This window comes from Electrophorus electricus, chromosome 17 (assembly GCF_013358815.1).
Source record: "Electrophorus electricus isolate fEleEle1 chromosome 17, fEleEle1.pri, whole genome shotgun sequence".
Classification (NCBI taxonomy): Eukaryota; Metazoa; Chordata; class Actinopteri; order Gymnotiformes; family Gymnotidae; genus Electrophorus; species Electrophorus electricus.
The window spans coordinates 5,402,845-5,422,177 of record NC_049551.1 but is presented as its reverse complement, the minus strand read 5'-3'; the positions used below and the strand labels follow the sequence as shown (position 1 = coordinate 5,422,177).

Below are 19,333 nucleotides of genomic sequence, written 5' to 3'. Positions count from 1 at the left end.
GTGCAGCTTCCCTGCTCTTCCCACCTCCACCCACTCCAGGCCTCCCATCGGCCCTCGGAATCGCCACCTCGCGGAGATCCTCTCCGGGAGCCGCTCTTCAGCCGGGAGATGGCGGGACGTAACGTGTAGATGCACGGGCACATGTCCTGATGTGGAGGGCAGAATGAGATGCGTTGCAGTTAGGACTGTATTTAGTGGTGCGGTGGGTGTGTGTGTGTGTGTGTGTGTGTGTGTCTGTAATGGCTTCAATGGCTTCAATGCTGGGGGTCATTTGGCAACACAATGGTATGTGCAGTTTAACAGCGCAGTTGTTATTGGCTCCTGGAGGTTTAGTCACACTGGGCTGGTACCGTTTCATCTTCTTGTGTGTCTATACTCATCAGCTCTGCCTGTAGCAGTGACTGCAGCAGTGAGGTGGTGCCCCCTAGTGGCCATTCCCTCAGAGTAATCAGTACTGCTGATCTCGCCTTCCTATCACGAATCCTGTTCCGGCTACGGTTCTCCAATACATCCAGGCCGTGTGTTCCGCTCTCCTTCCCTGAACAGTGCCGACTTGGCTGGCTTCAGCACTCGCCAGAACAGACACCTTCACATGCCCATTAAGTGTAGGGAACTTGTGATAATGTGTATGCAGCATTGTGCTTGTCTAGTGAGGGAGGGAGGATGCGCCAGCCTCTTACAGATAATATCTCCACTGGACTATAGTGAGAGTTTCTAAGGTAATGTGAGGTCTGTGTGTGTGTGTTTGTTCCTTTACAGGATGAGAAAACATACAAAGACGGAAAGGCTATCTACAAACTGACCGTTGTGCCCAGTATGAACCTAACAGTGACCTGCCAGGTCAGCAACACTTTGGGCTACGACAGTAGGGTCATTAACGTCTCCTCCCGTAAGTACAAAAGACCCTTCAGCACCAGACATGGGCTCCGTACTAACGGCCTCTCTGCCGGCTTCTAACTAACCCCCTAACAGCCAGTTAGTGTCTCACACACACTAGGCACAGCGCACATACACAATAGCTAATAACTTTCCAGTGTCTACGGGTGAAGCTCATGTAAGCGCTAAAGCGCAGTCAGAAGGCTGTCATTCCTCCAGCACAGCTGATATCAAAACGTCACACTTAAAATGGTGGCATCTCGGAACATGAGCCACCCAGCGAGTGCAGGCTGGCCTAGTGAGCAGAGCCAGCTGGGATGACTCTCCAAGCCGGCACCAGGAGATCCATACACTCAGGCTGGAAAATCTCAGCTCCGTCTTCTCTACTTGGGGTTGTGTGTAGCAAGGAGGAAATTCATTAGGACCACACCCAGATTGTCATCTGATCGGCAAATTCAGCTGGTTTCTGTGCAGTGTTCATGTTCCTATTCTGTTGTTTCATTCAAACTTTACTGAGGGTTCAAAATAATACTCACATGACCATCGGCAGTGTTACTGTAGCAGACATTGGCTGTTGTTGGTGGCAATATCACATTACCATTTGATGATTGGAAGTATGAAGATTTGAACAGCGTATGTACGTGTGAACACTCGGGGGTATTTCAAGGCTGGCATCTTTTCTCGTTCTTTAATACTTTGTTACATTTTCTCATTCTTTTATCTCTCTCTCTCTCTCTCTCTCTCTCGGTGTGGGGCTCTGTTTGCCTGTGTTGGGGTGCTTGACTCTTTCTTCTGTACTTTCGCCCGTCAGGCCACACACGCATGCTAGCGGCCCTCCACATTACTGAAAACAATCGTTCCATCTCGGTGTACATTTGAATTATGTTTCTGCCGTTTTCCTAAGCCACAGTTCGGTGGTGGAAGTTTGGGGTTTTTAGTTTTGTTATAAATTAGTGTCCATTTGGGTCCCAGTTGCCTGTCAAGTTAATTTGATCTCATATCTGATTTCAGTAATTGATGAGGAGCAAAAGGCGAAACCAGGTAAGAGCTTCTTTCCTTCTGTTGCTGCTTTAGTGGGGTAGCGCGGCCGTGGGCCGTGGGTTATGTTTCCTAAATCCCTGGAGTTACTGAGTGTTTTGGGCAGAGTTGGTAACAGCATCCCCTGCTGTGATCGGCACTGTGCTTTCCCTCTCTGACAGCTCGGGAGTGCAGGGGGTGCAGGGTGAAGGCGTGTCAAGCATCCTAGCATGATGACAAACTTTTTTTTTTTTTAAACTTTACTTTTCATCATCTCACCTGTCATCTGGTTGTGGAAAAGGTTACAAACAAGGGGCGGGAGGCGCGTTTGGTTGTAGGTCGTGGTATAATGGTGATACCCCTGCCTGCGCCTCCCGTCGCTCACTGGCACCCCCTCCTGACCTTCCCCGCAGATAAATCGGAAGACAGCGACGACAAGGCCAAGGTGATCGTGGCTGTGGTGGTGGGCCTCCTTGTGGTGGCAGCCTTGGTGGGCATCATCTACTGGCTGTACATGAGGAGGAGGTACGTTGACAGGCAAGGCAGCGTGCGCACGGCGACGGCAGATTCCCGGGGACTTCGTCTTCGGCGATCGCCGAAAAGCCTTTTAAAGCCGGCCGCCTGCGGCTAACGGGGCGGCGCATCTGTTTCTCTCAGGCAAGGCAGCTGGAAGACAGGCGAGAAGGAGGCGGGTACGTCTGAGGAGAGCAAGAAGCTGGAGGAGAACAACCACAGGACTTAGAGCACCCCGAGGAGCTGGACGTGCAGAGGTGAGCTCCCTGGCCGGCCGAACCGCCGCCTCTGTCTTAGAAGACTTTGCAAAACTTGCACACAGCAGATTCTCATGGCTTTGTGGACGGTTCAAGTTATACATTAATATCTTAATAATCTTTAAGGCTTATGATAGATCACTACCTGCCAACAGGAATCTTTACTACAGGAAGGCTCCGAAACAAATGTTCATTTTCAATAGGATGTGCAGAGCTTACGATTGCATTGCTTATGCTTTGTTGTATCTAAATTTTCTCTCTCTCTCTCTCTCTCAGAAGAGAGGCCTTGTCACACTGAATGTGCTGTACACCACCTGTCTATCATCTGATCCCAGACGCCTGACTGGCCGCGACTCTCCTCTCAGGCAGTGAATGTGCACATTACAGAAATTTGCTGAATACTTCCAAAATGTCACACAACCCAGACGAAGATTCCTGACAAAATTCCCCACAACCATCTGCACTGTAGAAAGGAGAAAAAAAAAACACTTTGTGTTGTCAGTTTAGTCTGCACTGAAAACCTGAGTCTGATTTTGTGTTCCTGGTGAATGCTCTTGTTTTATGCGCATTGGTGGGTTCGGCTCCCCCCTGATCTTTTTAGCAAAAAAAAGAAAAAAGAAAGTAAATTCACTGTACACTTTTTGGGCCTTTATAAATGTGTCAAACGTGAGCATGTTCTCTTTGCTCAAAGCTGAGATTACCGTACAATTCAGGTTTAGTTAATGCGGGACTGAGAATAGTCTCTCTCCTGACTTAATCTGCTCCTGTGAAGCCTGCTGGATTGTGGAAGGACTTCACTGACTTCACTGCTGTTACACTCCTCTCAGTTCACGTCCTGTTTGTCCTTTATGTTCATCGGGTGAGCCGGCCTGCTTTTGGCTGCTTCCAGCCCTGTCCAAGTTCGATTTTATTCCTGAAAGTCCAGAAGATGAGCTGATTTTTGTTTCCTTAGTGTTTAAAGCATATCTGAATAGTAGACGTAGCGTTAGGGTTCTGTCTCTGTAGGCCGAAGCTGAAGATGTTTGAAGATGAAGATGGTAAACGCAGGGACTTAAAGTTTCTTTTATCCTTCAAGTTACAGCCCTGCAAGAAGGCTTTTCCAGGCTTAGCCTCCTGGGGGAAACACTAATCTACCGAAGGCGGATGATGTGGGGAGAAAAAAAAAAACCCCGCTAAGTCCAAATAGCAGATTGCGATGTTACCTTCACCTTTTATGAGCATCTCCACCCACATGCTACAGTCACAGCATTTTGCAGCCTGGCACTCACAGCCTCCACATCTCCTGTTATTTATTTATTTTAAGAAACTACATAAAAAGATAAAAACGTAAGTTGAGCTTCTCTGTTTGGCTAAAGCCCAAGATGGAACGTCTCAGTGGTGGGGTTGAGACTATGACGTTTCTTACGCTGTCCGCTTGTTGAGCCCGTGTGGGATTTCTGCTGTCCAGCAGAGCTGGTCGTCCACGCGTGCTTTCATACATCAGCTTTCCTCAGCACTGGTTAAGATACGTTCCAACTGCCTGGGGGAGGGTTTCTTTCCTTTGTATTTCTTCATCTTCTGATTTAGCATCACACGCTGTAGCTTTTGGCTCGTGGTAGATGTAGACATAGTTCTGTTAACCGTGATCTGAAGAGGTGTGTTGTAAATATGACTGCTCTTTGTGTCCAGCTTATGTTCTGGCTATTTATATTGTGTGAGAATGTGAGGTTCGCTGCATATCTGTCCGGGCACTAGTTAGGCAACCCCAAACCCACACTTCCTTCTGTACCTTCAAAATGTATCATTTCCTCCACTGCAGGGTAGTTAGGAGCTGTTTGGAGACATTTAAACACGTGTTCCGTTTGAATTGGTTTTTATTGTATCTGTGGAGTCCATAAAGGACATTTTGTTAAAAAGTACTGAACATTAAAGGTTTTGGGCATAATTGGAACTCTGTCTCCTCCACATGTTTATCCTAAACTTTGTCTCCTCCATATGTTTATCCTAAACCATCAGGGCAGCAGTGAAACCAAAGAGGGTAAATGAAAAGGTGGCCGTAAGTGTTTGTAAATACCGACTTTTGGTTTTGTACTTTTGTTGAGAATAAAGTGTACATTTTGAAGAAAAGGTTTTGAGTTATTCTTCTATTGCTTGTCCCTTTACAAGTCTTTTGGCAACTGACATTAAGGGTACATACAATCAAATTAGCACACTGGAACAACCATGTTTGGTCACTGCCTGTCAACAGGACAGAAGTAGGCCAATAAATTGTTGTTTTTTTCATTTCTTTAGGGGTCTCATTGCTACAGAAACCCACATTTAAGAAGTGTACATTTTGGCAGCAGAATTAAAGGTATTAACATTTATAATTCATACAAAATCACAAAAGAGGTATTTGATCAAGATTTGGTCACTTCTGTTACCTGTTTGGCTATGAAAGCTTTTGCCAATGATTGTTTCTCAAAATGACAGGACTACAAATAGCTACATGCCTTATAAAACACACCACACCAGATGCTAATAATACTGGCTTTTATAAAACATTTTCACAAGAACAGATCACAAAGTTAACATCATTACTGAACAATGAAAATAATCTCAGGGTTTTTTTTTTTGTTTGTTTTAACAAAGTATAAATTAATTGCACACATTACATGATCCACAAGGCATTTTCCACTAAAAAACAGACCCCAAAAAATCTAAAAAAAATAAAAATAAAAAAAAAGTGTGGGGGGGGGGGGGACACACTAAAGCCCAGAGCCTAGAGACAGTCCCTAGCAACGGCTCCATCCTCTGCACACCTCACTAAAGGTTCACTCTGTCTGTTAAAGTCTTGCCAGTTGAGGAGGAGGGGGGGGGGGGTACCAGTGCAAAACTAAAGCTGGGAGGGAAGGAGTGTCCAGTCCAAGCCAGGTGTGAGCGGGGGTGCCGGCACAGCTGGGGTCCAGAAGTGGAGTGATGAAGTGCTACTGCTCACCTTTCTTTAAACCTGTTCTTAGGTGCAGGGCAGGAGAAAAAAAAAACAAACAAAAAAGTCTTAAACTGCTATGAGCTTAGCAAAAAAGCACAAACCAAACCACTTGCTTCTCAATTTTGGGCTTTAAAAAAAAATCTGCAGGATCCGATCGGCCATGGCAGGAGGAACCTGGTCTCCGTCTCAGAATGTGGACGGAAGTTTGGTGCGTTTCCCCCTCACTGAATCAGTGCTAGACAATGTGGAGCCCACAGCTGGAATACGACAACCTTTATGCTGGAACTTCTTTATGGCCGCTTACCCTAGAAGTCATGCCATTTTAATCTCAAATCATCCTGCTTTTAAAATACGAGGCCAGTTTAATCGGTCTTTCTGTGCTCCCACTGGTTCAAGCGCCCAGAGCGCAGCCATTCAGAAGCCCTTCAGTACACAGGACGAGGCAGGACTGAGCAGAGAAACACGAAGCCCTAAAGAGTCACCGCGACAGCCCTTCTGTGGTAGGGCAGCAGCGCGAGACAAACACCTGTACCACACTCTGTTGGGTTTAGGAAACTCATTTTACCAATGTTTTGGCAATCCCTTCCTAGCACTGACCACAGCTAGTTTTTGCCAGGTGCTCCACGCCATTATATTAGGTAGGAGAAAGTAAAAAGCCCCCAAGGCTCTACACAGAACACCCTGATGCACTGGCCAGCCCCTTCTCTGGGTGAGAGCGAGCTTGAGAAAAGTAGACCAGGTACAAATGAAACTGCTAAGAGGAATAACAGATAAAAAAAAAAAAGGTGTGACTGAATCTCGTCATACCAGACACTGCCCAGAGGTAAAAGGAAGGATTCTGAGAAATGTAGCCAGTACATAAAAAAAAAAAAACATGAACTCTGTGATATGAATTTATTGTGTAATGTGACTGCAATGTGTAATTGGAGCTTTTGAAGTCCATGAGATGTACTTTAGATGATCAAAAGTAACCCAGATTGAGTGGAACTCAGTGGGAGTCTCTCGGGGAGGGCAGTGTTGGGGTGGAGGCAGGATGGAGGCAGGTTTGGAGGCGGGTTTGGAGGCACTTTCTCTTGCATAGCCGACAGCAAAGTCCCATCCCCTTCATCAGCTGGATGGAAACCTCTAGTAAGGAATTTGTGTTGATTGCGTTGATTACGGGGTCTGGCAGTGGAGTGCGAACCACGGCCTGATGGAGAAATCTCCACCTCTCTCTCTTTCAGAGTGGATTGGGCCTGATTATAGTGCTGCAAAATGGCTACTCTCACTTTAAACTACAAAGCTGAGAGACGATGTGCGTCACTAAAGGATGCACTCTACTCTTCAGGCTAGTAGAGCTTGTCTGTTGCCCTGATCAGCGCTCCGCCGGAGGCTGCAGACAGAAGGCAAGGGCCACACGGTGTGCGGTCCGACGTGCGACTCGTCTGGTTACCGAGAAATCAAAGAGGACAAAAACAGAACGATAAAACTGTAGATGTGTGTGTGTGTGTGTGTGTGAGAGAGACTTGCAGCAGCAACAGCACAGCTGGCAGGACAGGAGACATTAGCCGGCATCACACTGGCAACAGTTGGCGGGGGAGGCCCGACTCCCATTTCCATTTCAGCCAGTTCAAGGCCGACTCCAGCACACAGAGCTAGGCCAGAGGCTCGCAGTTCCTCTCCTGAAGTGTAGGAGCTGAAGCAGAATGGAGGGAGCCAGCAGGTGGCAGCAGAAAGCCGCCAAGCGACACGTCACTGTAAACAAAAGGTCTTTTTCACAGGTTTCCTCCCCCCCTCCCCCACACATCATCTCCTCATCCAGGCCCGTAAGCCCGCGCCTCTCTTTCCCTCGGTCCCGGGCTCTGGTGCGTGCCCGCAGAGGGGGTTGGGTGGCCCTGGGCAGTGCCCTCTCCGCAAACAGCCTTCCTCTCGGCAGGCTCGGGCAGAGACGAGTGGGCGCTGGGCTACAGGTTCAGTCTCGGGGCCACGAGGGCAAACTCGCGCAAAATGTTGCGCGCCACATCCACCTTGTTCTGGGCGATCATCAGGGCCCGCTTCACGTCGTCGAACGAGTAGCCCTCGCCCATTAGCTTGGCGATCTTAGCATCCACGTTCTCATGGGAGGACTCTGGTGGTCTCCGGTACTGGATCTCAGGAGGGGTCTTCCTGGGAAAGGGCTTAGGTGGCCGAGCAGGTGCCTGCAGACAATCCCCAGCCACTGGCAAACGGGAAATGAAGTTATGCTCCATTAAACAGATCATAAAGAATGAATGAGGCCAATCAGCTCTAATTCTCCAACCCCCGGAGGCTCTGAGAGCATTACCGTCACACAGTTAATAATTCAAAGAGCCTGCATTTGTCTGCACTAATGGCTTAACTAAGACCCAAACACAGTATGGTACAAGGGCTTCATACACACAGTGACAGCACATCAGTGACACAGTAACTAATATATTCCACGCAGCAGTACACACTGTAATACAACACAACCATGGGTGGTGTATTTCTGGGATATTGTCATACTTGGTGCAGGAGGCAGCTGGTCGTACTCTTGTGACGTTCTGACTGCTGATTTCACATTTTCTGTCTGTCTCCTAACAGGGGGAAGGGGGGCAGACGCACTCAGAATATCCAGGAAGGTATCTACACACACACAAAAAATAAAAACTTCCCTGTTTAGCGTCTCTTATTGCAGAAAGGCCTTGCAGAGCTCATCACAAGCAGACACGTCACAAGCAGAATCCGCGGTAGGGCTTGAGTGCATACCTGGGTTAGAGAGGAAGTGGTCGTGTCCGGACACAGGACGCGCAGGCCTGGAGCAGGACGGAGAGGAGGACGCGTCCGGAAAGCTGTGTCTAACTGGGGGCGGTGGAGGGGGTTGTGCGGGCGGCGTGGCGAACGGGTCGTCTGCTGGGGAGGCTGGAAAAGAAGGGAGAAACACCCGAGACGAGAAGAACCAAGTCAAACCAAAGGCTGCAGCTCTCCGTTCTAACCACTAGATGGGGCTGAAACACCAACGTTAGACTTGAACAGTTGCAGCCACCGGCACAAGTTGAACCATACAACCATGAATGCACCTTAGAATCTCAGCAAAACTATCCAAAGATTGTTAACATTCCTTAGATCTCAGCAACTCAAATTTCTGACTAGGAATTTAAATGTCTATGAAAGGCATATAAAGATTTCCTTAGGAATCACATCTTCAGATAAACCGTGCGATTCATTCGTAAATGGGCCACTGCACTCAAAAGTCGATCAGTAATTAGCATGTGGAATAATATAAACATTTTATGAGGAATGGAAATAACGTGGATGCATCATACTACGCCTTTGGCCAGCAATTTATCAACAAAATTTTAATGAAGGCGCACACAGTGTGCGTTTCACCGTTTCTAAAGGATGCCATGTATGCATTGACACTGTAGCAAAACAAACTGTTTCTCAAATCTTAACATTACTATACTTAAGACAATGCACAGCCACCCAAACTAACAGACTAAGATAACTTAGTGAAACTAACTACATAAGAAAACAAACTTCATCATCAAATCACAGACCAGCACATGGCAGTACGTCAGTAAAACAAAACACAGCAGTCAATTAGCAGCTGCTCTCCAGCAGGGAGCCGGGTCATTGGCTACCTTGAGGAGGCAGTAGAATGTCGTAGTCGGACGGAGTCCTGTTGTTGTGAAGGGGGCACTGTGTAGCACGTGCCCCACCCAAAAGAGACAAGCCTGAGTCAAACCCACCTGAGGAACACACAACACAAGGTTACACTAGCCTGACTCCAACTCACATAGGGTGCAGGGTCAGGCCGCACCGGAGACGAGCGCAGCGCAACCCCGGCCCAGAGCTCGCCACCACGCACACACACATGTGCGTACAGGATGGAGGGACGAGATGGATGAGAGCGCGGCTTACCGTGGTCGTGAGCCTTCGGCTTCTTGCCCTCCGAGGTGAGATCCAAGGAGCCATTCTCCGCGCCCCTTCGGAAAGAAAGACGGGGAGTTTGTTTAAGCCCAGCGCACGTGAAGACATATTAGCTCTGCAGAGCCAGAGCTGCAGGAGTTGGTGCACATGGTTTATGTATGTGTGTGTGTGTGTGTGTGTGTGTGTGTGTGTTTACATACCTATTAGGGATGCGGACCGAGATGCACACTGGAGGCTGCGTGATGCACACAGAGTGTGACGAAGGGACCTGGTACTCGTCGTCCGCGCGCTCCGCGCCTCCCCTCGGCCTCTCCCAGCACGAGCTGCTGGACAGGTTGGGAAGTCTGCGTGGAGACGCGACACGCGCCAACAGAGCGTCACTTACAGCCACCAGACACGGCGGCACGAGCGAGGCCTTCAAGCGCGCTGCCACTAGCGGCACATGGTCCAACCATGGTTACTAATTACAGCGCCCAGTGCACTACCAGTACAATAGTTAGTCAGCACAGTTACCTAACTGGTTAAAGTAATATATGAGTGTGGCGTCAAGCCCATTTGAATTTACTTGAGTTCTAGTCTCCAGGCCAAAAGCAGCATGCTAATAAGATTAGCAGCTCATCTGCGTGCAGGGGCTGGGAGGTTGAGGCGCGGCAGGTTTGCTTTTTAAAATGATGCCATCCAGGCAGCGCACAAAGAAACCCTTTATCATCTCTGCCTAATAACGATGCCTTCAAACCGAGCCCCCCAGATATCGGCCGCTCGACACTCCAGCTCGTTCAACCCGCCGCGGAGCGCGTTAGCTGCGTGGCGCGAAACGGTCACAACTCGGCCGGTCCGCGGCCAACATCCCGCACACGCGGGTGCCTCCGTATCCACCACAGACTTAAATCCAAAAGCCACTGGACCACAAACCTAAACGCAGCCAGGAGCAAAATGAGTAGGGTGTTCATCAGCGGGTGACTGGCGCATCACACGCTTCACTGAAACGGCTGGGCCTCTTCACACACCTATTCGGGATCATCTTCCCCTCCCCCCCCCCCCCCCCCCCCCCCCCGAGTCTCTCAGATTAGCAAATCTAACCGACGAACAGCTAACAGCCCATAACGCAGAGCTGCACTAACGAAGGTAAATAGCGAACCTCTTATAAATCACACATTCGTGCAGCAAAAGGTCACAGCCTAGTAGCACGGTACGCGGCGCTGCTGTTACTTCCGTACCCACCAGAGGGCGCACCAAGCAACTAGCGCGAGACCGTTCCGAACCACCTCCACACTCAGCCTGCTATGAATCAGAATGCAAAGTGAGCAGGGTGGTTCATTTTTTCAGTGAATAACGTCAGGGCATTTATATAGCTAGCTACATTTTCCACATCTTTAACATCACTCGGAGTAATGCTAAAACGATGAGAGTAGGAGCCAGAGAGAGAAGAAGTGAGTAAGAGTACAGAGGTCCTAGGCAGGGGTTTTTTTTTTATTATTATTTTTTGGCCAAGGTGGAAAAATGTGTGTGTATATGTGTATGCAAGTTGCTCATTACAAAGAAGCCAGTGTGCTCTAAGCCAGGTTAGTGTGCACAGCTGCAGTTCAGCCTCTAGCTACAGAATTAACGCACACAAACAGCAGTGACACGCAATCAGTGTGTCCAGAAAGCCACTTTAGACTACAGACGCAAACCTGCACCCTGCTCCCAACTACCCACTGCACACCACTGCCCACCACTGCCCTGTACGCGACGCACTCTAGGTGAGTTTACTTCCTGTGTCATATGACATCCCCTTTATCAGACAGGCACCAAAGTATTTGTGACACTTCACCTGCACACTGTGTAAAGCTCGAGAGAGTTTAGTACCACAGTATGGTTTGTTCCTCATTAACCACACTCTCTGACGTATTTACTCATATGGGAACCTAATGTACTTGAAAAATAGGAAATGTTGATGTCAGAGACATGTCAGGGAGATGATGCTGTTCTAAAAATAAATCAGCTTAATAAAAAAAAAAAAAAAAAGCCGTTAGGTGTAGGCATAACATTGTTAATCTAGTTAAGTAGCAGAGGTCAAAAATACTGTGTATGTATGTATGTATGTATGTATGTATATATTATATATATATATAATATATATATATATATAGATAGATAGATAGATAGATAGATAGATAGATAGATAGATAGATAGATAGATAAATAGATACACACACACACACACACACACCCCCATGTGCACCTGTGTGTGTGTAAAGACATCCTGGTCTTTCATAATCAGTGTAACAGACAAAAAGCCATTCAAAGACAAACTCAACACCTCACTTGCACAAGGATAAAATGCTGACGACCCATTTGCATGTAGATGCCTGATTTGCATGGAGACATCGTCCTCCTCATTCGAGCAGGATTACGAGCATAGAGCACAACAATAATTCAGTTCATTCATCACGAAAAGCATTAACAAAGAATACATCATGTGTAGTGCTCCAGGCATCAGTTACTCATGAGATTACAGCAAACAGTAGATCTGAGGGGTAAATGGAGATGGTTTTAGAAGATTACACATCATGTACTACAGTAGGAAACACAAAAATATGGAAATATAAAACAGGTAGAGAGAGACAGAGGGAAGAAGATGGAGTTAGTTAAGATGATGAGAAAGAAGCAGTGTCCTGAAAGGTCACAGAAGGGCCAGTTCATCGCACGTGTGTGTGTCAGGCACACTCACCTCTGGTTGTTGTTGCTAGTGAGAGCAGGCGGGGGAGGGGAATGACGTAGGGGGGGCACATCATACTCCTCAGAGGAAAACAGGCCATTGGAGAGGGGCTAGAGAAAGACAGGACACCAGAGTCAGCCCAGCGGCCTAGTCAGGACTTCAGAGTTCACCAAAAGTCACAGATCCAGAGATGAGCAAAATGTCTTCATAAAAATTCACCACAGTGATGTGTGTATGGACAGTCACTGACACACTTCCATATATGCAAAATAGCCCAGCCTTCTTCTGGACATAGTGACCGAATGACATTAAAAATCCAGGACCCATGGTGAGGGTGTCTATATTCCAGAATGTGAAACTGCCCTGGAAACCTCCTCTGAGCTTATGGAGCACGTGAAGAACTGCTGCCCTCTCTCTCCAGTCCAGGTGCTGGGTACCACAGGACAAACTGACCCAGGATCTGTAGCCACTGCCTGGGAATCCACTGGCATTTCCTTTCAACGAGTAAAAAGTAGTATGATGTAGGCAGGACATTTCACTTGCTATACCAAAACACATCTCCACATGTATGTTTTTGCTATCCAAGTCTCTAATACACCCACAGACACGCGTCATGCTGAAATGCTTTCGGTCCTGCAGGGATTTTTAATGAGAAATCTACTTCAGCTCTGCCTTCACATTTCACAATGACAGAAAGAATATACTGCTCAAAAGACAACACGTGGCCAACCCCCCACCCCCCAGAGACGCACACACTCCTACCCACACACACACACCCTCTCTCCCTCAGGATATGCTCTGAAAGATGGGCACTAGAGCCCCCATTTAATACATAATCCCCAAATCCCACTGAACTGCTAGGAGTTTGTGTGGGTGTATGTGTGCGCTCTTTTTTGGTCTATTTAACACAGAAGCACGTGCACGCAGAATATAGCACATCAGGGGGACCAATGCTAAATTTGTCATCAAACATTTGTGCCTGTGCCCATTTGTGTGTATGCAGATAGAGGCAAAAATAAGTGTGGGGACGGTGGGACTTCTTCGTGTGTGTTTTAATTGCCCTCACATCCAGACAGCTCTGGCTTCAGTACCAGGCTCTCCTCTGACATACACACCAGGAAAAACATGAACAGCTCACCACAGAGCCAAAACTCATGGCTTGCAGGAATGCAAACACTGTCACTGTTGCTTAGTAACAGATACGAGCAAAAAGTGAGCATGGTCCGCTCAAAATAGATTTGCAAAAAACAGCAAATCGAAAAGGTATGGAGTTCCAGCTGTTTCCAGCTGCATAACATCCATTCATTTGTTGATTTAATGCACCTTCTTAACACATGCCTTCATGAGAGTTTGAAGTATGTGCCACAGTGGTCCAAAATGCTCACTTTGAGAGTGTGTGCACACACGCGAGTGTGTAGGTCTTACCTTACTGGAGTCCGTGTGCGCGTCCAGTCTAGGACTGGGCCGGCCGATGCCCACCAACTCGGTGGCGTTGCAGCTGAGGGGTCTCTCATTGACGTGAGCAGGGGCGTCATGGGCAAGCTTGGGAGAGCGCTCGGGCCCCGCCCTGCTGTCTGCCACCGTGCTGCTGTCCTTCGGGCTCCAGGCCTCCAGGGGCAGCGGCGTGTCGCGGGGTAGGCCTGAGGGCGGCGCGGCCAGCCAGCTGGCCCGTCCCTCAGAATGGATGGGTGGTGGGCGCTCAGGAGGAGGGGGAGGAGGCGGGTCTCTCTGAGGGGGCGGGGGCGCTGGGAGGGGCTTGTCCTGTTTCCGGGCCAACCCTGGTGAGGACTGCGGCAAGACGAAGCAGAAACGGAACAAGAACTCAGAACCCGTCCCAGGCATAAAAGCTGCATTTAAAACAAGGATTGTGGCTTCAAATCAGAACCAGAACCACATTTAGACCCAAAACGCCGCCGAGGATCAGATGGCGCAGCTGGTGCCTCGGCGTACGTGGCGAGCCGAACACACAGACCTTGGGCGAGCCGGTGGGGCTGGCGGCGGGCGAACGGATCACGCCCTTGTGGATGAGGTCGAGGCGGGGCGGCACAGGCGGTAGGCTGAGGTGCTGCAGGCCCGCGTGGTCCGGTGCCGGCTTCCGCCGCTGGCTGACGGGGGAGGAGTTCGGCGACATCACCGGAGAGTTCTGCAGGTCTGCACACTGAGGGACACACAGAGAGACGCAAGACTGCTGGTTACAGCCTGCAGCCCAGACTCCTCGGGCGCATCTACGGCTTCGGTGAAAAATCCCCCCGCCCGAGGGGGCTCTCCCCAGTTCTCACAACGGAGCTCAGTGGAGGCGGAGAGGACTCGGGGTCGGTTAGGCAGAGTCTACTGAAAGAGCGGCTGACATTTAAGAGCGGAGGACAGGATGTTGTCTGCGCGAGGCGCCCGCTGCAGTGGGTAGGGCCAGCTCTGAGGTGGCCCAATGAGGGAGCCGTTCGAAGCAAGGCATGCTGGGAAAGCGGGCTGAGGGTGTGGACCGTCGCACAGGGCGCGGGAAAGGTGCCACGTTCTGCCGGCTTAACAGGCCCCCGATGGGAAGCCGGAGACCCAGCGAAGGTGCGCCGCTGGAAAATGGCTGAGACAGAGCGGGAGGTAATAACGAGACGAGAAGGCTTTTGGCAGCTCCTCTGCTGGGGGAGAGTTCTGGTTCCCACAGCATGCTGTCTAGCATGGAAACAGACTGCCATCATTTTGCACATGCAGTCTAAGCCTAGCTTTGGGCTATAATAAAAACACGCCTGTCTGCTGTCAGTTCGCGTTTAACCTGTGCCAGACAAACTGGCCTGCAGTGCTGCGGTAGCTCTTCAGGGAGCTACAGTTTCAGGAAGCTCCATCCTCATCCTCACGTCTGCGGCGTGTCACGTCTGTCTGTGTGTGTGTGTGTCTGTGTGTGTGTCCTTGCCTTCCTGATGCTGGCCAGGCCATTCATGACAAGTGCATCGTCGCGGTCGTCCTCGTCGTCCACGTCCAGCATGGGCGAGCTGAACTGCTCCAGGAAGAAGCACTTGGCACCTTCGTTGCGAGGGTCAAAGGGGTCCACGATAATCGGCTCCGTGCCCTTGATCTCACAACGGCAGAAGGGGCAGCCCTGGCCGTCCGACTCCTGCAGAGTAGAGGGAGAGGACGTCAACACTCGCGCGCACACACGTACAACGCGAGTAAAAGCTCCTAAAACCGCGTTTCTTACACGGGGGACCGTTACAAGCATGTCTGCGCACGCGCACTCCCAGCCGGCCCATTTGTCTAACGCAGTAAACAGGACCCTGGTGTGGAAGCAGCTCTTCTGCATGAGGAAGTCGTTTCGCGGGCCAATCGGGTGGCAAGGGCAGAGATCAGCAGCAGCTGGAGAACACATGCTCGCATCAGAGCCTCGGCCCGCAACCACCCTCTGCTTTTAAACCGCCACTTGCAGGCGGCTGAATTCAACACACGCACACACACACAATAAAAGGAAAGCAGCAGGGGATTGGGGGGGGGGGGTTGCGTTCATCTTTCATTTCCTCCACTTCAGCTCACCCAATCAAAGTGTGTCAATATTTACAAGAACAAAAGATGATCGTGGGGACCATCTGACCAGGGACGTGCACGAGGCTTCAAAGCACGTGAAAGCAATTAGCCTTCCTAGAGCAAGACAGACCCATTACAGCTGCTCAGAGAACAAACGGCAGAGCGCCTCCAGAACCCGAGCCTCACCACGAGCTCAGAGACCACATGCTTCACTCACGTGCTTGATGTACAAAAAAGTGTGAATGCGTCTGTATGTGTGTGGGCATGTATTTAGCTCTTTGTGGGGAACAAATGTCACCATTATGATAGGCTGGTCTTGTGGAAATACTTTTTACACCAAAAAACCCCCCTAAAACTAAAAGGCAATAGATTCCCCTTTTCTTACATTACATTATTTAGCTCCAGTAATACACAACAAACCCCATAAAGGTTACGTGTGTGTGTGTGTGTGTGTGTTGGGCTAGTGCTTCAGGTGATTTCCCTTCTAACTCACCAGATAAGCAGCAGTAAATATCAACATCCATGGCGTACTTGCTGCCTGAGACCTGGACAGGTTTCCTAATGGTAAAGTGATTTGAACAGGGATGAGGAAACAAGTGAGCTTCCCGTCTCCCCACAGCCACGGAACAGGTAAGACTGGGGTGGCTAGAGTGACAAACTGGAAGCGCGGCTGGTCGCTCTGCGCTGGGCGACTCACCTCGGGGCTCTTCAACTCGCGTGTTGCGAGCGTTCTGCTGTGGCCTGGCAGACCTCCAACATAAAAGGCAACGGAAGCCAGGCGCCCACGCAGCCATAGACGAGCAGCTGGCCTGCACAATACTGGGCCAGTGAAAAGGGCCCATCCGTGGTCTCTCACAGCCCTGACTGAGGGACCCGTCCCACTCATACCGGAAAGTTATAGCCATCTCTGGCTGCTTATAATGAGACCTTATCAAGGTAATTACACTCTCTCAAACACATTCTCTCACATTGATATGCACAGGCATGCAGTCTGGGCACATGTACTCACTGAAACATGCACATCGCTCACTTCCTCCCTGTCTTATCAGAGACAACATATCAGAGAAGGTCACCGGCACAGCGGAAAATACAGGAACACAACGTCCCCATTTCACAGCTACTAAGAGCCAGTGCTACTTTAGCTAACTAAGAGCCATCCTCAAAGGTCACGAGCGGAGACTCGCAGCACTAACTATTCTGATCAGCCATTATTTAAACAGACCAACAGGCCTTGCAGAAATGCCATTTTGTCACAAGGATGGCAGCTAATTTGTCCATGTTTTCTGCTGGTGAAAGCCCCCGTCTATTGGCCCACGTTTCACGACGGCCTTCATCTCTACTTTCGCAGCCCGGTGGAGACTGACCACAGAACACGCACAGACCTGCCGATACGTTTGCCATAAAGCACCAGTCCAACGGCTACAGGCGGTAGTCATAGGGCCAGTTCCAAGGCAGGTCCTAGAACTGCCCACATGCTTTGGTGACCGTACCTGCCACGCGGTCAGGCAGGATGTGCACATGAGGTGACCGCAAGGCTCAATCTTCACGTCTTTGTCGTTCTCGGCGCATATTTTGCACAGCTGAAACGTGGAGCCCATCTCGCAGTAGAGCTCGTATTGTTCCTGCAGAAAGAGAGAAAAGGGGATGGGGTCCAGTCCAGCGGGCACAAAAGTCAACAGACTAAACACATAGAGCTAGTATAAGCATACAGACATGCATGATCGCTTGACAACACACTCAAACGAAAGGGCATGCAAACACTCCCTGCCGCGATCTCGCCCTCCCTCACCTGTGTTACTTTAATGTGGTCGTGTGGAGTGGGTTCACACAAGCCAGTCAGGTCAGGGTTGTAACTTCGGCCATCGGGAAACAGATAACTGCAGACAGAGGGATTGAGAGCACGACAGAGAACGAGGGGGAAAGCAAGAGAGCAAGAGAGAGAGAGAGAAAGACAGGGATGAGTTACACGCCACAGCAACCACCTCAGGGCTCGAGTCACGTTTTAGCCCTCCCGCGAGCCCGCAGACGGCTGGCTGGACTGAAGGCCATTCGCCGGGTCCCATTAGTGCCGACGGGCAAAGGGAACGAGTCCCTTCCTCCCGGGTGTCTCTCTCGCTGGCTGGGAAGGCCGCCGGCAGTCAGGCGAGAGGAGCAGGAGAGGAAGGGTCACAGCACATTAGCCACAGTCCCTCTACAGTCGGGCAGGCCGGGAGGGAGGGAGAGAGACTCTTTTACTGAACTCTGGATCCATCTGAGCAGCCATTATTGGCACCGTTATGGCTGTTGGCGGCAATACTCGTGGGGGTGGGAGGGGTTTATTATATTACCGATATAGACATTAGTGTGGCTGTCACGGTTTTTCATTGTTATTTTTGATGTCTTCACTGCTACTACTGGCACTGGTATTAGGCAAGGCACATAAACTCGCTTATTGCAGCTTGGGAATCTTATTAATGCAGGTACTAATCCCTGATCAGTGAAACGCTGTTCACGCCACCAGCCCATCAGAAATACCGAGGCCGGCGTGCTTTAGACGTGACAGTCCCTGGACAGGGTTCACGGTGGAGACACGTCCAGGCATGTCGGCCAGGCTTGTTTCCTCTTTTCACAGGCAGGCACTTACTGAGACGCTGACAGCTAGCCACCGCTAGACCTGAGCCTGACAGGCGTGCAGTAAAAAAAGTACACCTGCCAACCCAGAGCGAGCAAGCGAGTGAGGAATTCCAGACTGTAAGACTCCATCACTATCCTTCAGATGGTTACACTAAAAGATGGATCACTTTCATGTATCCTAACAATAAAAGCTTTTAAAATTCTTCACTTGAATCCAAACCCTAGTCCAATTTTTCGCTTTTGAGCTAGAGAATGGGCTGATGTCTGATACAACTGGAGTGGAGTTTCTTTTCGAAAGCTCCACTTAAAAGGTCTTGGGTGTCCGGGGCTGGGTGCCGTGTAGTGCAGGGTGCCGGCCCTACAGAGGCGGCACTTACAAGCCTTCCCGACAGCCATCGATGAGTGCCTGGAAGAGCGGCTTGTTGTGGGGGATGGTCTGCAGTATGTTCCCGTCGCTGGTGACGTAGCCAATGGCCCACTGGCCCAGCCGCGTGCAGCTCAGCCGGAAGATGTAACTGGAGAAGAAGGAAGGGGTTAAAGGGGAGAGAGGGAGAGATGGAGAGAGAGAGAGAGCAGGAGCACATTTAGAGGCCAAAGTTTAGCATCTCAAACAATCTTTTATATAACTTTTAACAGTGCTACATTTCTGTGAGCAGCATTATCAGGCCTTAAATGCTGATAACTTCATGCATGTTCCCACTGCTTCAAGCTGGACTGATCAGAAGTTAAATAGGTTTAAAGAACTCAACAAAGTGTCCAGCTGAGTGCGGGAAAGCCGTCTCATTGAAAGCTCCCGTCTCACGCAAACTGATGGAAGAACCTGTTCACAGGTTAAAGCGAATAACCATGTGATGTGTTTTTCCCCTTTCGTTCCTGACGGAGTCACACAGACATCTTCATGATGCACACAGACACGGGTCCCGTCTGATCACAAAATATATATGGAAAAACAATCAATCACAAACACCTGCAAGGGACGTGAGCCCA

At 49.7% G+C, this 19,333-nt stretch overlaps 2 protein-coding genes across 5 annotated transcripts in view; one reads left to right on the top strand and one right to left on the bottom strand.

Moving 5' to 3' along the window:
* Positions 1–4,769, top strand: part of alcama (activated leukocyte cell adhesion molecule a) — a 45,430-nt gene extending 40,661 nt beyond the window's left edge. The window contains exons 12-16 of one of the 3 annotated variants that reach the window (XM_027000742.2): positions 760–889; positions 1,888–1,917; positions 2,307–2,418; positions 2,551–2,663; positions 2,943–4,769. In XM_027000742.2, coding sequence (XP_026856543.2) covers positions 760–889; positions 1,888–1,917; positions 2,307–2,418; positions 2,551–2,635 — 357 coding nt within the window. In that variant the 3' untranslated portion in view covers positions 2,636–2,663; positions 2,943–4,769. Of the gene's footprint in view, positions 1–759; positions 890–1,887; positions 1,918–2,306; positions 2,419–2,550; positions 2,664–2,939 lie in introns of all 3 variants that reach the window. The other 2 variants (XM_027000741.2, XM_027000743.2) reach the window with 2 other exon arrangements.
* Positions 4,770–5,157: 388 nt separating this feature from the next.
* Positions 5,158–19,333, bottom strand: part of cblb (Cbl proto-oncogene B, E3 ubiquitin protein ligase) — a 45,940-nt gene continuing 31,764 nt past the window's right edge. The window contains exons 7-19 of one of the 2 annotated variants that reach the window (XM_035535954.1): positions 18,724–18,861; positions 17,523–17,610; positions 17,224–17,355; positions 15,129–15,329; positions 14,196–14,381; positions 13,649–14,011; positions 12,236–12,333; positions 9,723–9,866; positions 9,514–9,578; positions 9,234–9,341; positions 8,359–8,511; positions 8,116–8,235; positions 5,158–7,810 (exon numbers count right to left, since the gene is read on the bottom strand). In XM_035535954.1, the coding sequence (XP_035391847.1) occupies positions 7,557–7,810; positions 8,116–8,235; positions 8,359–8,511; positions 9,234–9,341; positions 9,514–9,578; positions 9,723–9,866; positions 12,236–12,333; positions 13,649–14,011; positions 14,196–14,381; positions 15,129–15,329; positions 17,224–17,355; positions 17,523–17,610; positions 18,724–18,861 (2,050 nt within the window). In that variant the 3' untranslated portion in view covers positions 5,158–7,556. The other variant, XM_035535955.1, reaches the window with a different exon arrangement.